The 22,595-nt window shown below is 41.6% G+C and overlaps 2 protein-coding genes across 3 annotated transcripts in view; both read right to left on the bottom strand.

Moving 5' to 3' along the window:
• The window catches only part of LOC308398560 (talin-2), a 99,424-nt gene extending 86,555 nt beyond the window's left edge, over positions 1–12,869 (bottom strand). Inside the window, exon 1 of one of the 2 annotated variants that reach the window (XM_080885260.1) lies at positions 12,712–12,869. The gene's annotated coding sequence lies outside the window, so the exon portion shown is untranslated. Of the gene's footprint in view, positions 1–12,376; positions 12,608–12,711 lie in introns of those variants that run through there. The other variant, XM_080885261.1, reaches the window with a different exon arrangement.
• A 2,316-nt stretch (positions 12,870–15,185) lies between these two features.
• Positions 15,186–17,276, bottom strand: ddx28 (DEAD (Asp-Glu-Ala-Asp) box polypeptide 28). The gene has a single exon (XM_080885162.1). It carries the CDS (start codon positions 17,090–17,092, stop codon positions 15,407–15,409), a length of 1,686 nt encoding a protein of 561 aa, XP_080741288.1. The 5' UTR covers positions 17,093–17,276; the 3' UTR covers positions 15,186–15,406.
• Between the last annotated feature and the right edge of the window lie 5,319 nt (positions 17,277–22,595).

Here is a 22,595-nt window from a genome sequence, read left to right as displayed (position 1 = left end):
ACTCGCAATCTACTAGCAACCAAAGCAATCACAGGGAGGCTTTTTATGCAGTAACACCATTGCAATCAAATTAACCTGAGGAGAGGAGGAACCACTCCCCAACCAGTTGGGGAATACACATATTTCCCTATTAATCAGAGGTTGCCACGGTGCCTCTATGTGACTGAGGCCTTACTTTCTCTTTATGCTGAAGCAGGTTCCAGGTCTCTCTTTTTCTGTCTTATCAGCAACACTGAGTCATCTCAGAATAAGTAGTAGAGCGATACGTAGCCTACGCAGTTCTGCTTTTCTGTTTGTACCACGCAGCCTGCGTCTATGCCAGGTGGACTGTGCTACAGTAACTGCGGAAAACCTTTGTGTATGCGAAAGATTATATGTGCAAAGCTGCCAGTGTGACTCAAACATTGTGAAGTATAACACTATAGAGATATTATATCTGATATGTATGTATATGTCTTGTTATAATAATATATCCCTTAACTGACCGCCTCTGTGTGCAGAGTGCATAAGACAGAAGCATGCTGCATTCACTGATATGATGAGTCTTAAAAACCCCAATAAGACAAGACTCAGCTGAGTCCAACAACTTTTTTCTGGCAGAAACCCTGAAGAGAGACATCATTCAATCATGTTGTCAAAGAGTTGAAGGAGTGGGCAAGGAAGCCTCCCAAGTAATTTCCCTGGGGGTGTGCTCTGCACTGGGGAGATAAGTAACCCGACTGAGGACAAGGCTGGCATTCTACCCCAACTCCAAAAGACAAAATGCCTGAGTCCATCTAAATAGAGGAATCTGACAATGGAGCATTTGTCTCTTTGCCAGCTGGAGAACAAGCTCCCCACAGACATGTAGATATGAAAGACAGTGCGCAACAACTTTAAGCTCAGAAGATTACTAGGAACAATCTTATTTTAAATTGGCAAAGCAGAAAATACTGACACTGGATTATCTCAATTAAATTCAAACCAGGACCACGAGTGATTATACCGCTGTTTGCAAACAGTGGCCTCTGAAATTAAGCATGCGGTGATTATGAAGCATAAAATCTCATGGTTTTCATTTATTCTCCACCAAGAATAATGCCAAGATGAAGTCAAGACCTTGTGGAATCACATGCAATTCATGTAGTGCACATACATACAGTTACTTAGAAGCTAAAGGTGTAGCAGTGATTACGCAAAGCCGACAGCAACTTTTGACTTCGGATCAATGGAAAAAAAACCGCATCTCCAGACATTCCTGCCTGAATAACATTTCAACATGTGCAGGTAGTACATTTAGCAGCCTAGAGTTAAATTGTAACATGTTAATATGACATATCTTATTTGTTGATTACACTTTTAAAAATGCAATGAAACTGTAGCAGAAGAAGAGACGTCTGCAGCCAGCAGACTATACTCAGTCAGTGGCAGCTAATGTTACCACAGTATTCTTGGGGGCTAGCTGCATTAGTGTGCACTGTCCATAACCCATTGCACATATAAAATCCTATTTTAAGCCACTTGATTAACACTGAGCGCTCCACATGTAATGTAAGCCAGCTGCCTGAATCGTTTCACTGCCCAAAAAAAAAAAAAAAAAAAAAAAAGGAGGGGGGGGGGGGGGGGGGGGCAATGTTTACAACTCCACATAGCAAAGCACACTCTGTTTGAGTGGTGTTTTGTCTTCTTCTTACTGTCCCCATTTTCTACTCCGAGTGGCCTGGCAGCGCTCCCGTGTGCTCTCCTTTAACTAATAAACAAAGGATGGTTTCCCTTATATAGCTCTTTTCAAAGTCTACAACATCCACATGCAACATCAGAGGTTTGCAGGGAGGTGGGAAGCACAAGCCTGTTCCAGACAGAAAGGCTTCGGCCAAGGGCAAAGGAGCACTGACAGTGCGATTGTGTAACACTCATACATTAACAGCCACTTAAAGTGCTATTTCTGGTGCCATCCATCTGCAGAATTTTGCAGCGTCAGGTTGGATAAGTTTGTGAGGGGTGCAAAGCGAGACACATACTATGCAAAAGTATCTGGGGGGGGGGAAAGCATCATACCAAGAGGAAAGCAAAGAAGGGAAAAAATTATAAAAGAATATTAGTATAATGTTCGAACACAAAATATGCCTCCAGTCAGATTTTACAAAAAAGGACTTGCAGAATATCGGATTTTCACAACACAATTAAACTTGATAAAGGATTCACAAAACTTATGATATTACAAGACATTTAAAAAATAAAAATAGCATTCATTGTAGTATTTTTTTTTAGATGAAGAGGTTAGGTCTAGGGCTAATGTGAACCAGGAGGGTGCAGGATGGTGGTTCCAACTGGCATATCAAGTGACAGTAAACATAATTACCACAACATACTAACATCAACAAATCTATAAGGCAAATCGTGGCAAAAAATACAGGATGAGCAAATGCCTTTGACATAGCTGGGACTCGGTTTGTATACAAAATAACATGAAGTTAAAACAAAGAACCAAACCACAGTGACCCAAAGTGGCCAGCAACCAACTCTAGACACAAATATGAGTCAACGTGCCGGCCGCAGTGGCCAGGTTAGAAAAGGATTCAGCTAGAGAGAAGCCTCAGCAAGACGCCTCATCGTCCCATCATCCAGATTTTAAAAATAACCTATACTACAACATAAACTTTGCAAAGATAAAAAAGGAAAAGAGAAAGAAAGGATAAACATACTAAAGAGAGGCATGTTGGTAACAAGAGGATAAAGTCAACTCAGTGCTGACAAAGCACATTAGCAATCAACCATGTGTTTAACTGATGTTTAAAAATGTATGTGTTCTGCTCTCTGATACTGATGGGAGCTGTTTTGGAGCCTTTATAGAAAATGCAGACTGACCTACAGAAGCTCAAAGGAATAATCCAGTTCTTTCTAGTCAAACGCCTTGTAATTTGATTTCTATTTGGACTGATAGTAATAAACTAAGTGGTGAAGGAGCCATGTTAGGCTAAATAAGACAAATGCATTTAACAACACTTTATCAAAGCCCTTTATCAAAGATTTTCAAAGTTCTCTTTTATAGCAACTATAATGGTTTTAAAGCATTAAGGCCTGCCTGCGACCATGTAGTAATTAATATGGGAAAATCTGCATGAACATATGGTGTTTCATTTTATGTTATATTATGTTACATTGGAAAAGGTGCCCAGCCTACAAACATACAGATTTCACCATCACTAAAGAAAAACAGCCACGTCTGATGTGATCCGTTAAAGGTAAATGATGTGAAGTTTTACTGTCATAGTTCATGATTTTCACGTCCAGACCATTTGCTCTTTCTGCTCTGCAACACTGAAGCCATTTCGGTCCCTCTGCCAGTAGGGCGGCCTTATATAGAGAGGTGACTCCCCATGAAAAGCATTTAGAGCAAGAATTTATACTTATGGGAAAACCAAGAATAGCCTCCCCAGGCTGCAGGAGGGCTAGGGAGGAGCTAACGGGTGATGGTGGAATACATTTCCAGTACTCCCAGAATGAACACTCACCCCTGTGCAACAAAGCTCCAAGCTGCTCCACAACAGCTTCCAGGGGGAATTCCAGAGTAGGATTATTTTTCACGAAGCGCTACGTCACAGCGACAGAAATAATTTGATGAGTGACACGAATGTTGAAATTTGTCAACAAACAACATTCATGTCGAGTAACGAGAACACCATTTGTCCATGACTTCGTCGTGACGTTATTCCCCAGCTGCCCAGGCGGCTTCAAAGCGACAGAAGAAACATGTCCTCATCTTTAAAATAGAAGGGTGGGTCTGAGGTTTTCATTGGCAGAGCAATCAAATCATGATGTGCTCATCCACCACTGTTAATTTTCTGGCAGTGGATTCGCTAGATTCCCAATGGATTCTGGAGATGCTGCTCGCATACCACCACAGCAGTGCATTTTTCCTTTCTTTATGCTGTTGTCTTCTTACACCACAGCAAAACTCTTGCTCTTTTTGTTGGACAATGGTCCGGCATCTGAAGTTTTGGGTTGGTTAAAAGAGACAGGACAACAACCTTTGATAAGTAGACCGAGACTGCTAGTGTGAAATCTAGTAAATGCCCAATATTCCCTTTACTGACCAGCAGTTGGAGTTTTTCAGTGTTTAAATTACATGCAAGTTATCCAAGAGAAACAGGCATAAGATGTGTAATCAGAAAACAATTACTAAGAAAGACAACATTTAGAGAATCCCTATAATCTGAAAGAGTTCTGAGAAATTCATCATCGCATGTACAACTCCCGACTTCAAAGATTCATTAGTCGATTCATGAAGTTAAACCACTGCTGTAGCACAGAGATAGCTGCATAGTTTAATTTCTACTGCAGACTGACTCTATTACATTCTCTATTTAACAGACAAGATCCTGCAACCTTTAGGCAACTACTACGTTTTCTGGTTACTTCAGCCAAATCAAACAACCCCCAAGCAGAGAGAAGAGGAGGGTAAATGAAGATTGAATTTTACTGCCTAAAGCAATGTAAGATTTGCTGAAGAGAAATGTGAAAATTACAGCATGTTACATACTAACATGGTTCACAAGGGTGGCTGGCCACATGTGGTTTTGTACAAAACAGCCAATCTACACTGTTTGCAGTGAACTAGGAGTACCACACACCGGATTAGGTTTCATTTCTGCCCTGGTGACTAAGAGGCATGAGCCTCGAGGTGGCAACTACGGCAGCATGGATTTCTGCCAGAGATGCAGTCCAGTAATAGCTGAAGAGCTCAGCTGTAACCTGAAACACATTTCGGAGCAGATACTCTTTCATCCAAAAATTGAGATGATGGTTGACTTTGTCCAAAAGCCCTGAAACTGCAAGCTGATGTTTTAAAGAGAACCTGGATTTGTTCCAAGAAACACTGATCTGTCTTACAGATGTTTATGTAGCTTAAAAGGACATGTGTTTCATCATAGTGAGTTTAGATTACAAGCAGAACAGCTACCCTGGGGCAGGCAAGTTATTTTCCCGAAGCACCACATGGAAACCTGGGACTATTGCGGAGGCCAGCACAAATAGGTTTATAAAGAGATAAAAACATCCATCCGTCCAGTCGCAGGGCTAACACACAGAGACAAACAACCATTCGCGCTCATTAACATAATAGATGCACACTAAAACCAAAGTTCATTATTATAATCCAAAAGCTTGCAACACAGCCCCATCACAAGCACTTAAAGCAAAAAAACAGCACTGGAATTCAGCAATGACTGGTGTTCATTTCAAATTATTAAACTGAAACAGGATTACTTCGCCACACTTCACCTTGAGAGCGCTACATCATATTCAACACGGTATTATTTCCTGAATTTATGAAAGCGATTGTCAGACAGCATAAGAACGTCTGTGTTCCAGCTGAAGGATCGACCATCTCTAGTTTTGACAGAGATAGATAACTGCTGCGTCGAGGTTGGAAGCTCTGTTCTTTCAGGTGTGGAACATTTGACAAATCAATTTGGCAGGACAGTAAATTCTCAGCTCCTCTGTTGCCAAATAAGAATATCCTGTGTTAAAAGCCCACATTAGATGCTTTAATGCTAGAAAGTATGATTCGGGACAAAATATAAATGTATTTCTGGGCACAATAGCACTCATTTGTTCCAGTTTAAAACCCTGTTGTCGTAGTAAGCAGCATGAGTTTCCATCTCTCGTCTCTATGACAACCATACTGGCTACCGCTGCTCCAAACTGCAAGGCATGACCAAAATTTTGTATTTTTAAACCAGACTGAGGGTCGTCCGCCTCGTATCAAAGAATGTACAGAGCCACATACGGAGCCTGCTGCAGGGCAACAGTTGCTCAGACAGACTGCTTGCTCCTCCTAAAACATACTTCATGTTTAATTTTAGACAAAACAGAAACCACCACCCCCTCGGCGCACACACACAGTGAACATGTCCTGCCCTTGAGTCATGCTGAGTATTTAAAACTAATCAATTAGGAAAGGCTAGTTGTGCAGAAATAGCTCTTCATGTTACCAGTGGGCAGTCACGGTACTGGCTTCTATTTGTGATGCAATCTACATGGGATGGTGAAGTGAGTGGGAGGCAGGCAAACGAGAACTCAGTGGGAGGTGGGAAAAAACAGAAAGTAGATACGATGTGCCAAGAAGGCAGCCTCTGCTGCATCCATCCAACTGTAACCATCATCCTAAAGTTACACATCACAATCAGTGCACTTGTTTGCTTGTTCAACTGGTAGTATTCTTTAATATCTGGGCATTAATCTTTACACTGTTCATTTTTTAATGTCGCAATACAATATTCTTTTTTTTCCCCACAGACATTTTAAAGAATTAAAAAGCCTGGCACTGAGACTTCGATATGTTATGAGCCAATCACTTGCTGCCAGTTCTTACCTCATAAATGAAGGATAATCGAAAGTTATCCAATCGTTTCTCTATCTGACACTATCCAAAAAGTGCACATGAGAAGAAGGCAGGCACAGGGAATCTTGTGATTTCACTCTTGCATTTAAGGCCATGCATGCCTAGGTTGGGCACAACAAACTGTAAAATTCTCTGATTTTGTTAACTTGAACTGGGCCAGACACTCATTAAAATGTCTCCAGTCAGATCCTGGCATAAAGAACACCAAAATATTCATTTTTTTTTTTTCTTCCCAGCATGTGAGACATTTAATTGTACAAACTGAAGTTTGAAAGAAAGAACCCTTTGTATTTTAATCTTTCTGCCTCTCCCTGTTAAATCCAGAATCAAACTCCTTCTCCTCACATACAAGGTCTTGAATAGTCAGGCCCGTCTTATCTTAAAGACTACATAGTACCACATCACCCCAACAAAGCACTTTGCTCTCAGAATGCTGGCTTACATGTGGTTTATAGGATGGCTCCTAGTTTGGATTATGGAGACAGACTCTCTCTATATTTTTAAGATTAGGCTTCAAACTTTACTGTTTGCTAAAGCATATAGTTAGGGCTGGACCAGGTGACCCTGAATCCTACCCAGGTTACTCTGCAGCAGGACTAGGCTACTGGGGGTTTCCCACTGAACAGTGATGTTCATACACCACTCTGCATTTAATCATCCACAGTGTCTATTGTCCTGCCTTCCTCCTCTCACCCTGATCGGTCATGTGCATCCCTGACCCTGGTTCTGCTAGAGGTTTATTCCTGTTAAAAAAGGAGTTTTTCCTTCGCACTGTTGCCAAGTAATTGCTGATTGTCTGATTGTTGAGGTTTTCTCGGTTCTAACACAGGTTGTTAGAACGTTGGATGGCTGAAAATTTCCTCCAACTCAACGAGGGGCAAACCGAAGTCCTCGTATGTGCTCCTGGCAGATTTTTATCGCAGATAGTGAAAGCTCTTGGTCCTCTCTCGGGCTACGTCCACACTAGCCCGGGTAGATTTGAAAACGGTGAAAACGCGTCTACACTAGCGTTTTCAGTCGTTTTCACAGAGTTGTGCATCCTGATTGATACGGCCCAAAACGCTTACATTCCACGGAGATTTTCCGTTTTCGTTTTAAAAAAATAATCCTGTCCATACGTAAACGCAGAAATGAAGGAAAACGCTGCTAGGAACATGCCAAAGCAACAGGTGGTGATATATTCCTAACCGTGTAGAAATGTTGGCCAATCAGAAGTCTAGAAGCCTCGGTGGGAAAAAGTAAACAAAACTGGGGCATAGAAGCAGAACCAAGTCGTATGTGTGGAGGGACAGTAACTGTGTGTATATGTAAGCATTTAAACACCGCAGAGAGTAGAAGTAACAGTATTGTAGAAATTAATTTCACCGAAACAATAACGTGGCGCACAGTGTGACGTCAAAAAAAAAAAAAAGGCGCACATCTTTGACGCTGCGTTTTCTCCGTTTTCCTCGTCCACACGTAAATACAAAAACGGAGTTTTCAAAAACATCCACCCTGGCCGGAGTTTTTAAAAATCTTCGTTTTCAGTGACCAAAAACGCCGTTTACGTGTGGACGAAAGGTGCAAACGCATAGAAAAATCTGCGTTTTCAAAAATACCCGGGTACGTGTGGACGTAGCCTCACATTGGATGGTCATGTGAAATCTCTGGTTCGGTCTTGTTTTTATCATTTAAGAAATGTGGCTAAGCTAAGCCAGATTTTATCTCGCTCTGAACTGGAGATTGCTATACATGCATTTATTTCCTCGTGCTTGGACTATTGTAACTCGCTGTTTATGTGTCTAAGCAAAGGTTCTCTGGATCGTCTGCAGCTAGGCTTTTGACAAAATCCTCTAAGTATTCACATGTGACACCGTTGCTATCTCATCTCCACTGCTTCCTGTTGAATTTAGAGTCCATTTTAAGATCCTGGTCTTGACTTACAGAGCTGTGCACGGACTGGCACCAGCCTACACCTCTGATCTGCTACAGCTCTGTCTTTTCTTTTTTTTCTTTTTTTTCAAAAAAGAAAAAAGAAAATTTATGACTCGTTATCTTATGTGCAGCACTTTGTGATTCTGTCTAGAAAGGTGCTATATAAATAAAATTATATTTATTTATTATTTTGGGTTCATTATTTTAAAATATAAAGCGCCTTAAGGTGGCGGCTGTTGTTATTTAGCACATAAAAAAAAACTGATTTAAATTGAACTGAAAATTATTATATAATTATTATACATAGAGGGAATTCTGCAGTTGTATCCAGAACCGCAGAACAAGAAATATAACAATGGAACAGACACTTCTGCCTCTACTGTGTGCAGGTCAGCCATACGGCCATGTTGAAGCTCTTGCCTCCATGAAAATGGCCCTACAGAGCCTTTTCAGATGAACTCTGTGAGCTGACATGAAACATTAAAGTTGTAAATCTTGTCACTGGGTCAGGCCTATCTGATTTAACACTTTGATTTACACAGCAGCATCAGGTGGGGTTTAATGTGGGCTGCAAGCGCTCCTCGAGTATTTAATTTGTCATAAACACAGCAGAAGAACTGATTTATTTGCTTACAGAGCAGCCATGCAAACTCACACTGCAGTTATGCATACACAGGTTGTTAGAATACAAGGCAGGAATGTTGGACTCCACCAGTAACAGTGCAAAGAGCTTCAAAGAAAGGTATGTAGGGAGTATAAACCACTGAATAGCTTTTGCTTAACAAAAACAAAACACTCTTTTTAAATAAATCTCAAGGATTATATTTAAGAGCACGTTTGCACCCATGGATTGAAAAGATTCATTAGCTGAATCCAAAGTTACAGCTATGCTTTTTTCCATCACTGAGGCTGAAGAACATAAAGGACAAAGATAAATGTCAAAATGTTAGTTTCACCAAAGAGACCCACCACACATACTGACATGCTGAAGTCAAACAAAAACCTGATTTAAGCGACGGAAAGTTAGACCATCAACCATTCACGACTGATAAAACAAGTCTGCTAGTCTAGTTGTTCAGAGGCTGAACTAACAAAGTAGCAAAAGAGAGGAACAGGTGATGTAAAATAGCCCAACAAGACATCCCTAAACAAGGGCAAGCAGGCGCCGTGTATCCAAGTACGAACGCTGAACGTAGATGAGACTATTCTGACTAAGCCTGCTCAGTGCATGCTCAGGAGTAAAAGCTTTAATGTCATCGTTAAACAAATCAACAGCATCAATGTGACATGAGTCAAACTGCAAATGTGATTAGGCATGCTTGAGGTCATCACTCCCCTTTTCACCCTGACAAGTAATTCATACAATGATCATCTATAATTGCATACCCACACAAGAACATTGTCACTCAAACAGTTTAAACTACACCAATTATCTTTGCCAGCTTTCTCAGCCAAACAGCGATTCTTAGTTACCAATCTGGCAACCAGCTCCAAACATTTGTTTCAGGCCCTGAGAGCCACGTTAAAAAAAACAAAAAAACAACAAAATTAATTCCAGGTGACCAGCTGGGAGATGCCCTGGGAAACAAACGAAGAGTAGAGACAGAGCTTCACGAGGTCAGTGCAGCATTAAAAGCAACCAGAGCTGGTTTACCTCAGAGCGACTCTGGAACGAGCATCAAGGGATAGCTGCTGCTTCAGAATTTTGAACCTAAGCTGTATTACGTTTGATGAATGTAGCTTTCGTTGCACAACTTTCACTGTTTTCCCTCCACCTGCATTACAAATAGTCTGTTCACTTTGCAGCTTTTGCATAAAATACTTTTTTAAAGGGTAAACAGTTCACAAGCAGAGTGTTTTTTCCCCTTCTTGCAGTCTCTCAAAGAAAATCTCAATAGAAAACTTGAACTTGCTTGCTGTACACAACAACACTGCTGACCCTGACCATGAAAATAACACTTTCTGTATGTTCCTTTTCCCCCTGCCAACAGAGCACAGCAGAAATATCTGACTGAGCATGGCAACCGCAAACTAATCCGCTGCATTATCAGTGTCATTAAAGTGTCATTACAGTTTGCTCATTACTTCCTCTCTGTGGTCAGAGGTGACAGCAGAGGCCTGATTTCATGCAGAACAATGAGAAAAATCAATAAACTAGCCATGTGCAGCTGATGAGTAACCCCACAGATTGGACTTGAAGCCAGGAGCACATTTCCATTGAAAGTTAAAATCCCCAACAGATATCGACAAGCTAAATGATAATCACACTCCATGCAATCTTCCAGCTGTAAACTTCTGCTAAACCTATACATACAGCATTTATTAATGTGAGAAATCTTTAAAATAAAATAAATAAATAAATTTTTAAAAAAAAGTGTGATACTTTGAAATGCAGATTGAAATACTTTATCAAGAACATCTTTGCAATTCTCACTCCATCTCCATTGACTTCAGCACCAAATAACTGAACAGTTACACTGGGGGGAAAAAAACAGAAGGAAAGAAAAATAAAAAAAGGGCTTTTGTGCAGGACTCCGCTTTGAAAAACTACTAACAGTCTAATGGATGCATAAACACACTCTCCAAAAGGTCAGCACGGTTGCTAATGTAATGAAAACGCTGTTGATTGCTGCTTTTATGTCAAGGAAGCCAGAGTGAGTTTGGCCAGTTTAATAAATGATCGGTGTCGTCGCCGGTGCCAGAGCTGCATACCAAGCAGCGGCGACGGCAGATAGTAACAGCTAGGTACGGGGGCTCGGGAGAATGACATTTTCAGAGATGTACAGAAGAATAAATGATAAGCACGAGAAAACAGAAGCTGGGCTCATTAGACGAGAGCTGCCATTTTGAAAGGACAGATTTTAACAAAGGGCAACTTGAGGTGGAGCGATGACATTCTCTTTTGCTGAAGCCTCTTTATTAACTATAGATTTCTGGGCAAACATATCCGATATCTGCCGAGCATTCCCCACGGGGTACGCTGTCCTACTGTCAGCCGGATCTCAACGCTCAGACTCATGTTCAACATACCTAAAAGAACAGTCACAGGAGAGCATTCTCCCGAGGCACTACACACACGCTCAAGCCTGCAGCCAATAAGGTCATGTGTCTTCTTCTGACAAGCCAAGGTCTGGGCAGCTTTTGGGGGTGGAGGAATTCAAGGGAGGTGTGGGGGGATCCAAAGGAGGTGTGTGTGCGCGTATGAAGGGGGGGGGGGGGGGGGGGGGGTGTTCAGGAGAGTACTTTTGCATTACAGGCAACTCTTCCTCCATACCTGGCCAGCAATCTCATGAGAACTGTCACAGTCTACACACCAGGCTCACTGAAATTCCCAGGCTGCTGATAGGTCCATTCATTCTAATACCAGCAGCGATGGCCTGCACTGATCCTTCCTCACACACAAACTTAGCATACACACACACAGGTGATCTCCCAGCTCAGTCCCACGCCAAACAAGAGGAGACATTTGGAGACATCACCAAATTCCCTGCTATACTAATAATAACAACAACAGCATGTGATCAGTGTAAAAACATAACCAGCCTCGTCTTTCTATGAAGGGGTGTGGCAGCTGAGCCACTCATCCTCACCATTTAGTCCATACAACCTGCTGCAGTGGTGGAGCCATATATTACTCCAAGATGTCGCGGTTCGCATTTTCCATCACAGGTTAGCCAGAAGAATGGCAATCACGTGCACTCAGCCACGGATAAAAGGTGGCAATAACGCCTACAGCTCAAACATAGGTGCTCCCCTCCTCCTGCAAGCCATGTGATATTGGGCGATTGTAACTGGCTTCGTACAGGTTGCAGCCTTTAACGCGTGCGTTTCCGACGCAAGCGCGTGAAAAACGATGATTTAAAAAGTTGGAAACAATTGCCTGCTCGTACGAGAGGCAGCTTGACTGACATGGAAACATGGCGGAGGTTGGTTTTCTCCGGCCAGTGCAATGCAAGTTAGGATACCAGCCGCTCCGTGAACTCTTTAGACTCCGCACTCACCGCACGCTCGATCCTGCGGCTTCAAAGGCCAAAAGAAGGGAAAACGGAAAGATAAGAGACAGAAAACCAAACTCACCGGGCGACCCCCTGCTGCAACCATGTGGTCTGTACAAGTCGCCCAAGAAAGAAAAAGCAAAAAAACGACGCGATGCAACCACAAAAGTCAGCAATTAGAGACCCCCACAAGTTTCGTTAATTCAAATGAGCATCACGGCGACTGAAAGACCGCAGATCCATTCAGAAAAAAATGCAGCGCAGTCACAGAGCAGAGAGAGGGGCTGGGACTCTCACGCTCACACACAGCATGCAGTTTGATTAAAAAGCTTGGTCGGAGAGGTCAGGCAGATCTGCTGCTGCCAGGGGGGGGAGATGGTCACCAGATTAAACCGATTACGGGGGGTGTAAACCTACCTTCAAATGCTGGGGCATTTCAGGCAAGTCAGCCCTGAGAAGATGCACATTAGCCGGCAGCCCCGCTCCTCAGCACTAAAATATCCTGCGCGTTGAGGGGAAATTTCCAAGTGGCCAACAGTGTGTGAGCAGCAGAGGTACCGTGTGTATGTGTGTGCGTAAATGGGGAGGGGAGGGGACGGGGGGATAATCCTACGGTGGGGCAAAAAGGAAATGCGTCATTATTAATGGCCCAAGCGTTTTGTAGTCCGTTTGGTCATATCTGTACCCAGTTAAACTACAAAATGGATCGGGTTCGGTGATGTAGTGTTAGTTTCACACTGTTCTTTTTCTTCCTGTTTTTTTCTTCTTCTTTTTAGTAACAGACGAGCATTGATGTGCTAAAACCAGAAACTAAAAAGAAAAGAAAAGAAGAAGAAAAAAGACACGCAAAAATCACCACCTGCTCAAATATTTTGAAAGTCCAGGGCTTGGGAAAAAATATTCAGCTTTGATTTTATAACACAGAAGGAAATGTACCTAGTTGATAATTCTCATATTTAATGCTACTGCTTCTTCCCACACTGAAAAAATGGAAATATCTGACTGACTAAGCAGTATAGTGGACAGCAAAAGATCTCTAAACCACTTGTAGGGTCACAAAAACATGTTCATACACCAGTGACTGAGAGAAACTTTCTCTCTCCAGCAGACAAATATGCAGATGTTGATACTGATGTACAAAACTGCACAATATGAGCCAAATTTCCAAATCAGGAAACACTAAAAAAACAACAACTTTTTTTTGACTGAACACTGAACTGAAAATCAGCAGATAGAATAAATTGAGCTTGAGCTTATAGGACTGGCACATTTTCTAGAATGCATCTTAGACTGTCTCCATCACCTCTCAGGTTATATACACACAGTCCCTTTGACCTTGACTGAGTTATTGTCTTAAACTCAGTGAAGTTCCCCCAAAGCCCCAGAAGACAGCTGCACATATGTCACAATAGTAATAAATGAAGAACTATGTATTAAGTCAACGTCATGAAAGTGGATGTCTGAACTGCTAATTTCATCCAGGCCACAGTTCTGAATCATCAATGTTTGTCAGCCTTCTTACTGACATTCACATCACCCACGGCCTGCCACGCCACTAAAGTGAGGAGCTGAGCCAGTAAGTTTCTTTTTAATAACCAACTGAACTGCTTAGCGGCTTTAGAACTGGGAAATAATGTAAAAACAATCAGTTATGTGTGTTATTATGTTATACCAGTTCAACCCACTTAATCAAAGTGGTCAAATGGAGCTCTATGTGCTCCATGATTTAAATGATGGATTTAAACCACTGATTTAAGCCATTTGGGAAATGGGACCCAGCAAACTATGTGGGAGCGAGACAAATAAAGGAAACTCTACACAGTATTTAGGTGTTTTACTTTACAGGGGCCACTCTGGTTAAAATTGAACAAGAATATAAGTTGAGGGATCGGCAGCAGTTGTTCCACATGTTGTAAGTGGATATCGGGTTCTTGTTGTCAGGGCAAACTGGGGTGAAATGTGAACCTACGTGGGGGGAAAAGCTCAAAGATGTCGACCCCAGCTGGAGCAGGACAACTACAGCTAAATACCAAACATTCTCATGGAAGCCCCTTGATACCCTCAGTGCCGTTAACTCTGTCTGCCTCACGCTGACGTCCGTCTGCCCCTGTAATCTCAATACTTCCACAACGACTCCAGCTTAAATCACCAGGCACATTAATGAGCATTACAAAATAAAAGCCTGCAATTTTTCATTTTGCTTTCAACAAGTACTCATAGACATGAAAGAGGAGGGGGAAATCCTTTCAAGTACTGCAGACCTACCACAATAAGAGCTATTCGGCTGTAACACTTTGATTACTGCTTTAGTTTGATGAGCTACATCTATACCACAAAACAACATGCAGGGAGCCACAGCACACAAACTACTAGGTGGGCACATAATATGCTATTTACACTGTGCCGAGTTAATTGCAATGAGCAGAAAGCAAAATAAAGAAATGCATAAATCCTTCCCCTGCACATGTAATCACCTTTAAACCCTCTACAAACCAATATCAGCCAAATGCCGCCACCTTGTGGCAGAATACATGCAATACATAAACGAGGGCAACACTAACTGCAATTTAATGCTCTTACAGATTTTAAAACTTTTTATGAGGTAATAACTAAAAGTTTTGGTTTTTTAGATGTTTTGAGGAGGTTTAAGTCTGCAACATAAGATTCGTGACAAACCTATCAAAACTGTTGCTGCTCCTAAAGAAAGATTGAACATAGATTCAAAAATTAGACGCTTTCCAATCCAGACTCGGACAGCCAATAATCTTTTATGCTTCTTCATGTTAGTAAATGCAACTGCACAGGAGGAATATGCTATTAGGTTTTACTTTGAGGTGAAATAATTTTGGAAAAAAAACAAACTGCATCAGTTAACAGAAATATACCCAACAAATGTTGTATCTGTACAAGCAGAACATCTTTAATCAAAAGATAAAGGTGTTGACAAGATTTTGTACATGGCAGAAAAATACATTTAGATGTGAAGCACACACAAATCATTCTTAAACGTGAGCTTTATAGGTTCTGACTGCAGTTTAGTTTCAAATAACCATTCCTTAAAATCTATTCTGTTCCATGTTTTGCATTTAAATCACAAACACACAAAAACCATCTACTCCATTTCATTTAACATTATGGGCTTTGGTTCATGTATGTCGGACTCCATGCCTGGCAAGCTCAATCTCCTGCGTGCAGCTGTCTCAATCTTCTGCACCAGCTCCACATCCCAGGGATGGGTGACAAAGCTGAGCACCTCCCCATCCTCTACACCACCTGCTCTCCCTACTCTGCCTGCTCGGTGGATATAGTCCGTGTGGGATTCTGGGAAGTCGTAGTTGACCACCAAGCGCACTCTGGATGTGTCCAGGCCACGTGAGGCAATGTCCGTGCATATCAGCACGTCTACGTTGCCCTTCTGGAAGGAATGGAAGATTCCTGCACGCACAGCAGCAGGCATCTCCCCTTGGAGACGTGCATGCTTTACCCCCATCTCTTCAAGCGAGTATCCAACCCAGTTGACGGTGGAAGACTTGTTGCAGAACACCAGAACTGCGCCTCCACCTCTGTCTTGCTGCAGCAGCTTCAGAGCTTGGTGGAGCTCTAGGATCTTGTCGGCACCTTTTACCTTCAGGAATGTCTGTTTAACATGGGGCATAAGAAAGTGCAGCATCTTGCTCCTAATAATAACTATTTTTCCAAGATCTGTCACCTTGCTGAGCACGTCGCCCACACCGCCTGGGAAGGTTGCCCCAACCACGAGGAGCTGTGCTTTGTGACCCAGGCCACGTGTTTCCTTGGGATCACTAGCAACGTTGACGTGGAGCAGGATGTTCTCCAGCATGTCAGAAAAGCTGGGGTCGAACATTGTGTCAGCCTCATCAACCACAAAGAACCCCAGCTCACTCAAATCCAGACAACGCCTCCGCAGGGCCTTGACCAGAGCACCTGGCGTAGCCACTAAAATATCCGGATGATCCCTCCTGAAGACTGTCTTGATGTGTCCCACACCTCGTCCTCCTCCAATGGTCCTTGTAACGAAACCAAATGGCGCACACAGAGTCCTGGACACAGCTGCCACTTGCTCTGCCAGCTCTCTTGAAGGCACAAGAACCACAGTGCATATCTTGTGTGCACTCTCAGAGTAACTTTCAGACTCCCTATCAGCCTGCAGTCTGTGAATAACAGGTAGGAGATAACTCAGCGTCTTCCCACTGCCAGTCTCAGCAGCACAGAGTACATTGTGACCTCTCATGACTTTGGGGATGGTCTGCAGCTGCACAGTGGTGGGATGTTTAATACTGAGAGTCTCTAAAGTCTCCACCAGCTCCTTGCAGATGTGGAGATTATTAAAAGTGGCTAGCGGTTTCTGTTCAGCGTCCTCATTCCCGTTTTCAGCAACGTAAGGTGCAACAGCCCTGACGTTGTTGATGCTGAAATAGTCACCGAATGATTTGTTATGTTTCCATCCTTTAGAGCAAAGAGAAGGCTGCTCGAATTTTCCCAGGATGTATCCGGCAGACTGGTTCAGAGCTGGGTTCTTGCTCTGGATGAGGAGCTTTCCAGCTTTGATGGTGTTGATCTTGCTTTTGCTTCGAATTTCCTTCACGTTTTCAATGCGTCTCTGCAGGTACCGGGGAACACGAATGACCGCGGTCTCTGCTCCAGTCTGACAGAAGCGACTCTGACCGAGAGATCGAAGCCAAGCCGACGCTTTAAAAAGCTCACAGCAACACAATCTTCTTGATCCGAGAGCTCTGGACGCTACCAAAGCCAGATGGGCGACCTTCACAGCCTGCATTTTAAATACTTAACCGGCTCGCAAGTGTCCAACGGTCGGCTGACGAGAAAAAGCAACAAAACTGAACCATAAAAAAATTGGAAATAAAGCCCATTAAATTCACTGTAATTCCACAAAAGACAATATAAAGGTCCAAAAGGCGCAGAAATTTACATACTAGACAGTCATGTCGCCATGCTTTCCCGGCGAGTGCTGATGATGTCAGTGGGCGTGGCGTGACGAGGTGTACAGAAAAGCCGAATCCCGATTCAACTCGTGTGTTTTGTTGTTTGATTGTTTGAGCTAAATTTTAACCAAAAAGACAGAAATGTAGCTTACGAGAGAGTTATTACTATTTATTATAATATTACACGTCCTATATTAACATGCCATCACTATTTATTTTTTTTTAACATTTTATATTTATCATATCTACTTGTGTAATGTGAACGTTTACAGTCGGTGGGGTGGTGGTTTGCACTGTTGTCTCAGAGGAAAAAGGTGCTGGGTTTAAAAACAATGGCTGGGCCTCTCTGTCTGGAGTCTGCAGTTTCCCCCTATGGTCGTTCGCCTTCTATCAGGGTAATCCAGCCTTTCAAAGACACACGTGAGTTAGGTTAACTTGTAATTCAGGATAGCCATAAGCTTGTCTCTTTCTCCGTGTTAGCCCTGTGACAGACAGCCTGTCTAGCGTGTATCCTTCCTAGAATAGGCTCTGGCCTTTAATCACCAAGAACTGGTTATGCAGAAGAAAAAGGAAGGGTGAGATAATTGGCAAGAGCGGAAAGAAAACATAATGAATTTTTAAAGGTATGATTATATTTAAAGATACACACTGGCATTATAAAAGAATACATTTATTAAACAAAGTCAATCGAGGGTCCCAAGAAAAGAATTCTACCTGATTAGTGCATCCACTTTGAAGTTGTATTCATCATAGGGCTGTTACAATGGTAACTCATTCATCTGTTGCCTGGCTTGGGCATTCAGCACAGCCTGCTGTATATGGTAATGTAAGAAACTGTAATAGATTACTCTAGGGTGAGAAAGCACACTGTCATTGACTCAGCAGTGACTGTCAATAACAGTCCACATGACTTTGACTTTGAGTTCTCCTCAATCCCCTTCACCAAACAACAAATACCATTTGTAGAAGTTGTAGCCTTAGCACTACATTAATTATAATAATCAGAATCAGAATACTTTATTGATCCCTGGGGGAAATTATTTTTTTGTTACAGTGCTCCATTATAAACAAACATTAACAAGACAGACAATACGCTAACTAAGAATATATACATATAAAGTCACTTATTAATAAATAGCTGAAAAAGAAACATGTGTAGTTGTAGCAGTAAACAGTGTGTTAAGTGGATGTGTTGTACAGGGAGATGGCCACAGGCAGGAAAGATTTCCTGTGTCGTTCAGTGGTGCTTTTCGGTAATCTCAGTCTCTCACTGAACGTGCTCCTGTGACTGACCAGCATGTCATGGAGTGGGTGGGAGGTGTTACCCAACATTGTCTTTATTTTGGACAACATCCAATAATAATAATGGATTGCATTTACATAGCGCTTTTCAGGGCCCTCAAAGCGCTTTACAATTCCACTATTCATTCACTCTCACATTCATACACTGGTGAAGGCAAGCTACAGTTGTAGCCACAGCTGCCCTGGGGCAGACTGACAGAGGCGAGGCTGCCATATTGCACCATCGGCCCCTCTGGCCAATACCAGTAGGCGGTAGGTGAAGTGTCTTGCCCAAGGACACAACGACCGAGACTGTCCGAGCCGGGGCTCGAACCGGCAACCTTCCGATTACAAGATGAACACCCAACTCTTGAGCCACGATCGCCCCTGACTTTTCCACCATTACATTATAAGAAAAAGACAAGAAAAGGTATGGGTTATTTGTGGAAGGACAAGTATGTAGCAAGACTGATGTCATGCATCAAACCATTTATAACCTTAGGCACGGTAAGAAACAAAATCCTACAATTATGCAACACAAAAAATTACATGCTGAACAAGAACATACAGAAAGAACAGTACAATGACACATGCATAAGATACCACTGGGTGGGGCCTGCTTTTGCCTTCAGAATGGCTTTAATTAATTTTATGGCACAGCTTAAACAAGGTGGTTGAAACTTTTGGCCTGTTGGTTCTTATTGACATGATAGCTCTATGCAGCTGCTGCAGTGTCATTTGCATATCCATGATGGGAATCTCCTGTTCCACCAAATCACAGTGGTCCTCTACTGGACTGAGATCTGAGTACAGTGAACTCACTGTCATGTTCAAGCAACCAGTTTGAGAGGATCTGACCTGTGGGACATAGAAACCCTATCCTGCTAGATGGGCACACTGTGATCATAAAAGAGTGGACATGGTTAGCAACATCATCAAACCAATAAATCCAATTTTCTATGGTCCAGTTTTCCCTGTGTGTGGCATTTGGTATGGTCTTCTGCTGCTGAAGGCCATCTACATCAGGATTTGACAAGACTGTTGTGTGCTCAGAGATGTTCTTCTTCATATCTGCATTGTAACAGCTGATTATTGGAGGTTACTATTGCCTACCTCAAAGCAGTCTGGCAATTTTCCTCTGGCATCAACAAGGCATTTTCACTGACACTCACTGGATATTTTCTCTTTTTTCCACCATTCTCTGTAAACTTCAGAGATAGCTGTGTGGGGAAAAATCACAGTAAATCAGCATTTTTCTGAAGTACTCAGACCAGAACATCTGTCATCAACTACCATGTTGACAGTTGAACAGACACACCTAATAACACCTTTGGTTTGCGTTACTGAACCCAAAAGAGGCCAAGATTATGTTGTAATTTACTGATTCCTTTAAGATTTTAAACACAAATTTAATGAAATCATTAGAGCCTAACCTTTTACCTAAAACGTGGCTGAGATGTGTTCTTGTTGGGCTTTTGCTCCAACATTTTAATTGTCAATATCATCACAAGAGGTATGACTGTTGTAGATCCTGCTGGTGCCCAGTTCCTTGAGGGGGATAATTCATTGTTGCTTCAACACTGGTGTGCAAGCTTATAAAAAAGGAGACTAATCTCCATAGGCATGCATCTAGAGAGGGTCCAAACAGGGGGAACAAGCAGCTTTACTGCCATTTTACTCTGCCTCTCTTCAGTTGTTTAATGGAAATACTCTTATGACTGTGTTTTGATAAGGGACTTTGTATCTTCCCACACAGCATATTATTTTATGCAAAGGACAAAGGTATTTATACATCAGGGGTGAAAAAAAATCAGCTGTCTGCATCAGTGCTGCTGTCAGATCTAGCATTGATTGTGTATCAGCTACCCTCAGCATGTGCTGAACGAATCAGCTCATTCATTGATTTAGTGTAGCTTCAGAACATCACACACTCTTTCAGTATTAGAGACTCTGTCACATATTGGCCAAACAAATGCTCTGGCAGTAGGAATCCCTGTGTGCTGTACCCAAAGTAGGAAAGAGCTGAGTTGACGATGTATTAGTCTATGTACTACTTCATGTGAATTTATTTAATTAAGCATAACACTGCAGGGCAAATTTTAAATAGTGTGAGTCCCCTATTCATACAAGGCTTTATGACCAATCCGTGTTTGTTGAATTATTCAAGTATTAGACATCAACATTCAGTTCCAGAGATTGACCAAAAGAGGGCAGTATACAACTTCAAGGTAGATTTCACACCAACCAAAATCCTAATCGGAGAAATGTCAGTAAAGGCTTGCACTGTTTTTCAAGTCTGTCCATTTCTTTCACATAGACATATACAAACAAAAGCATAATGTGTCTGCATTACTGTTCGTTTTGTAAACTATATGCATCACACAGACACCTTTTCTGCATGGTAAATATTGCTGCTAGTCTGTAAATCTACCCCACAAAAAATAAAGGTATAATTTGCACACAGAATTAACTGCATTCAGACATTTGACAGCATAGATAGTTTCTTATTTCTCTTTTACTACTTTCATTATCATGATCTTTTAAAATCTTATCAGCTGACATGCAGATACGGAGTTGCACACAGTTTGATATTCACTGACATTTTGTGAACATTGCACATGCTGCCATGGTGCTGCATTGCATTTCTGCAGTGTGTGCAAACTCCAATCCTTGAAAGAATGACACCTCTGAAACAGGACCAGTGTGGGGGCAGATGCTGCTTTTTTTTCCTTCATAACTTTCTTTACAAGAACATAATATCACAAACCACATCTACAGCCTCCTACACAATTTGTTTTCTTTATCTTCTCCCTTCAAAGGTCATCTGCGACGATAAGAGATGCAGGTAACCTGAATTAGAGACGGGTGGGTCTGGAGACATGACTTCTGCACAGGAGAAAGTTCATTCAAGTTATATAATTGCAACATGATAATATAATAATTCTATAATTTATAACTACAATATTATTATACTAATATACACATGGATCAATTTCAGCCAAAGCCTTTTTTTCATTCCTTCCTCATTCTGTTTTATAGCCAGTGCCCTAGTTGTATTTGTAATTGAGTCAGATACAACTATAATTTTAATTTACATTTTTAAGGCAGGTTGTTTTCTTAACCCTGCTACTAAAAATCATTCTAAACAAACTGCTGCAACAACGATATGTGGTGTTTGTTTTAAATATGCTTGGTTCCTCTTTTCAGTGGTAAGGCGATAAGATAAAGTTTGAAAAAGCCTTAAGATTCATATGGTGACTTCTATGCATAATGTAATCTATAATGCAATTTACTTACAAGAATGTGGCATAGTTTTACGGTAATTTTATTTAAGTCAATATGCATCTATGAGAGACAGGTATTTGTTCTCTTTCTGTGCATTTGTATAATTTAACAAGTACTTTGCAAAAGTGGCATGACATTAATAGGTGAAAAGATTTAGAAAAACATTTTAAAATGTATATTTGGAACTCTGGAGGACTCTGTAATCCTCCAGATGTAGAAAACTAAGTAGAACACCTGCCTACAGACAACGCTTCATAAAATGTCAAATAATAAGAAAAGGGTTGAATTTTGTGCTTTTGCTTGGAAATAAAGACCACAGGAAATGTGATATTGATGTTTTCAGATGCATTTGAGAACTGAGTGCTTGTCTGAACGCCCACATGCTTCTTGCATAGGTATATGTGTGTCTGTGTCAGAAAAATAAGACGGTGTTGACTGCTGCATATGCAGAAGGATGGGGCGAATTATAGCAAAAAGTTCTGCTGCTGAAGCAGTTTTTTTTTTTAAATATAAAGACTCTTTTTTGCCCTTGCAACTGCTTAGATTTCAGGAATGTCCATCTTGATTTTTTTCTCTCACAAACAATAATGTATTGTCTTATTTACTCTTTAGTGCAACTTGATCATAAAAAGTGCCCTAACAGTAATGCATGCAATAAAAAAGTGCTTTATATCTATGCTTATCAGTGTTGCAAAAACCTTTGGTGAAACATTAAAAACTTGCAGTAATTTCTTGATCAGCTGCAGATGTGTGTGTGTGTGTGTGTGTGTG

Source organism: Rhamphochromis sp. 'chilingali' (genome assembly GCF_963969265.1).
Source record: "Rhamphochromis sp. 'chilingali' genome assembly, chromosome: 6".
Taxonomy (NCBI): Eukaryota; Metazoa; Chordata; class Actinopteri; order Cichliformes; family Cichlidae; genus Rhamphochromis; species Rhamphochromis sp. 'chilingali'.
This window is presented reverse-complemented; position numbering and strand designations above follow the sequence as displayed.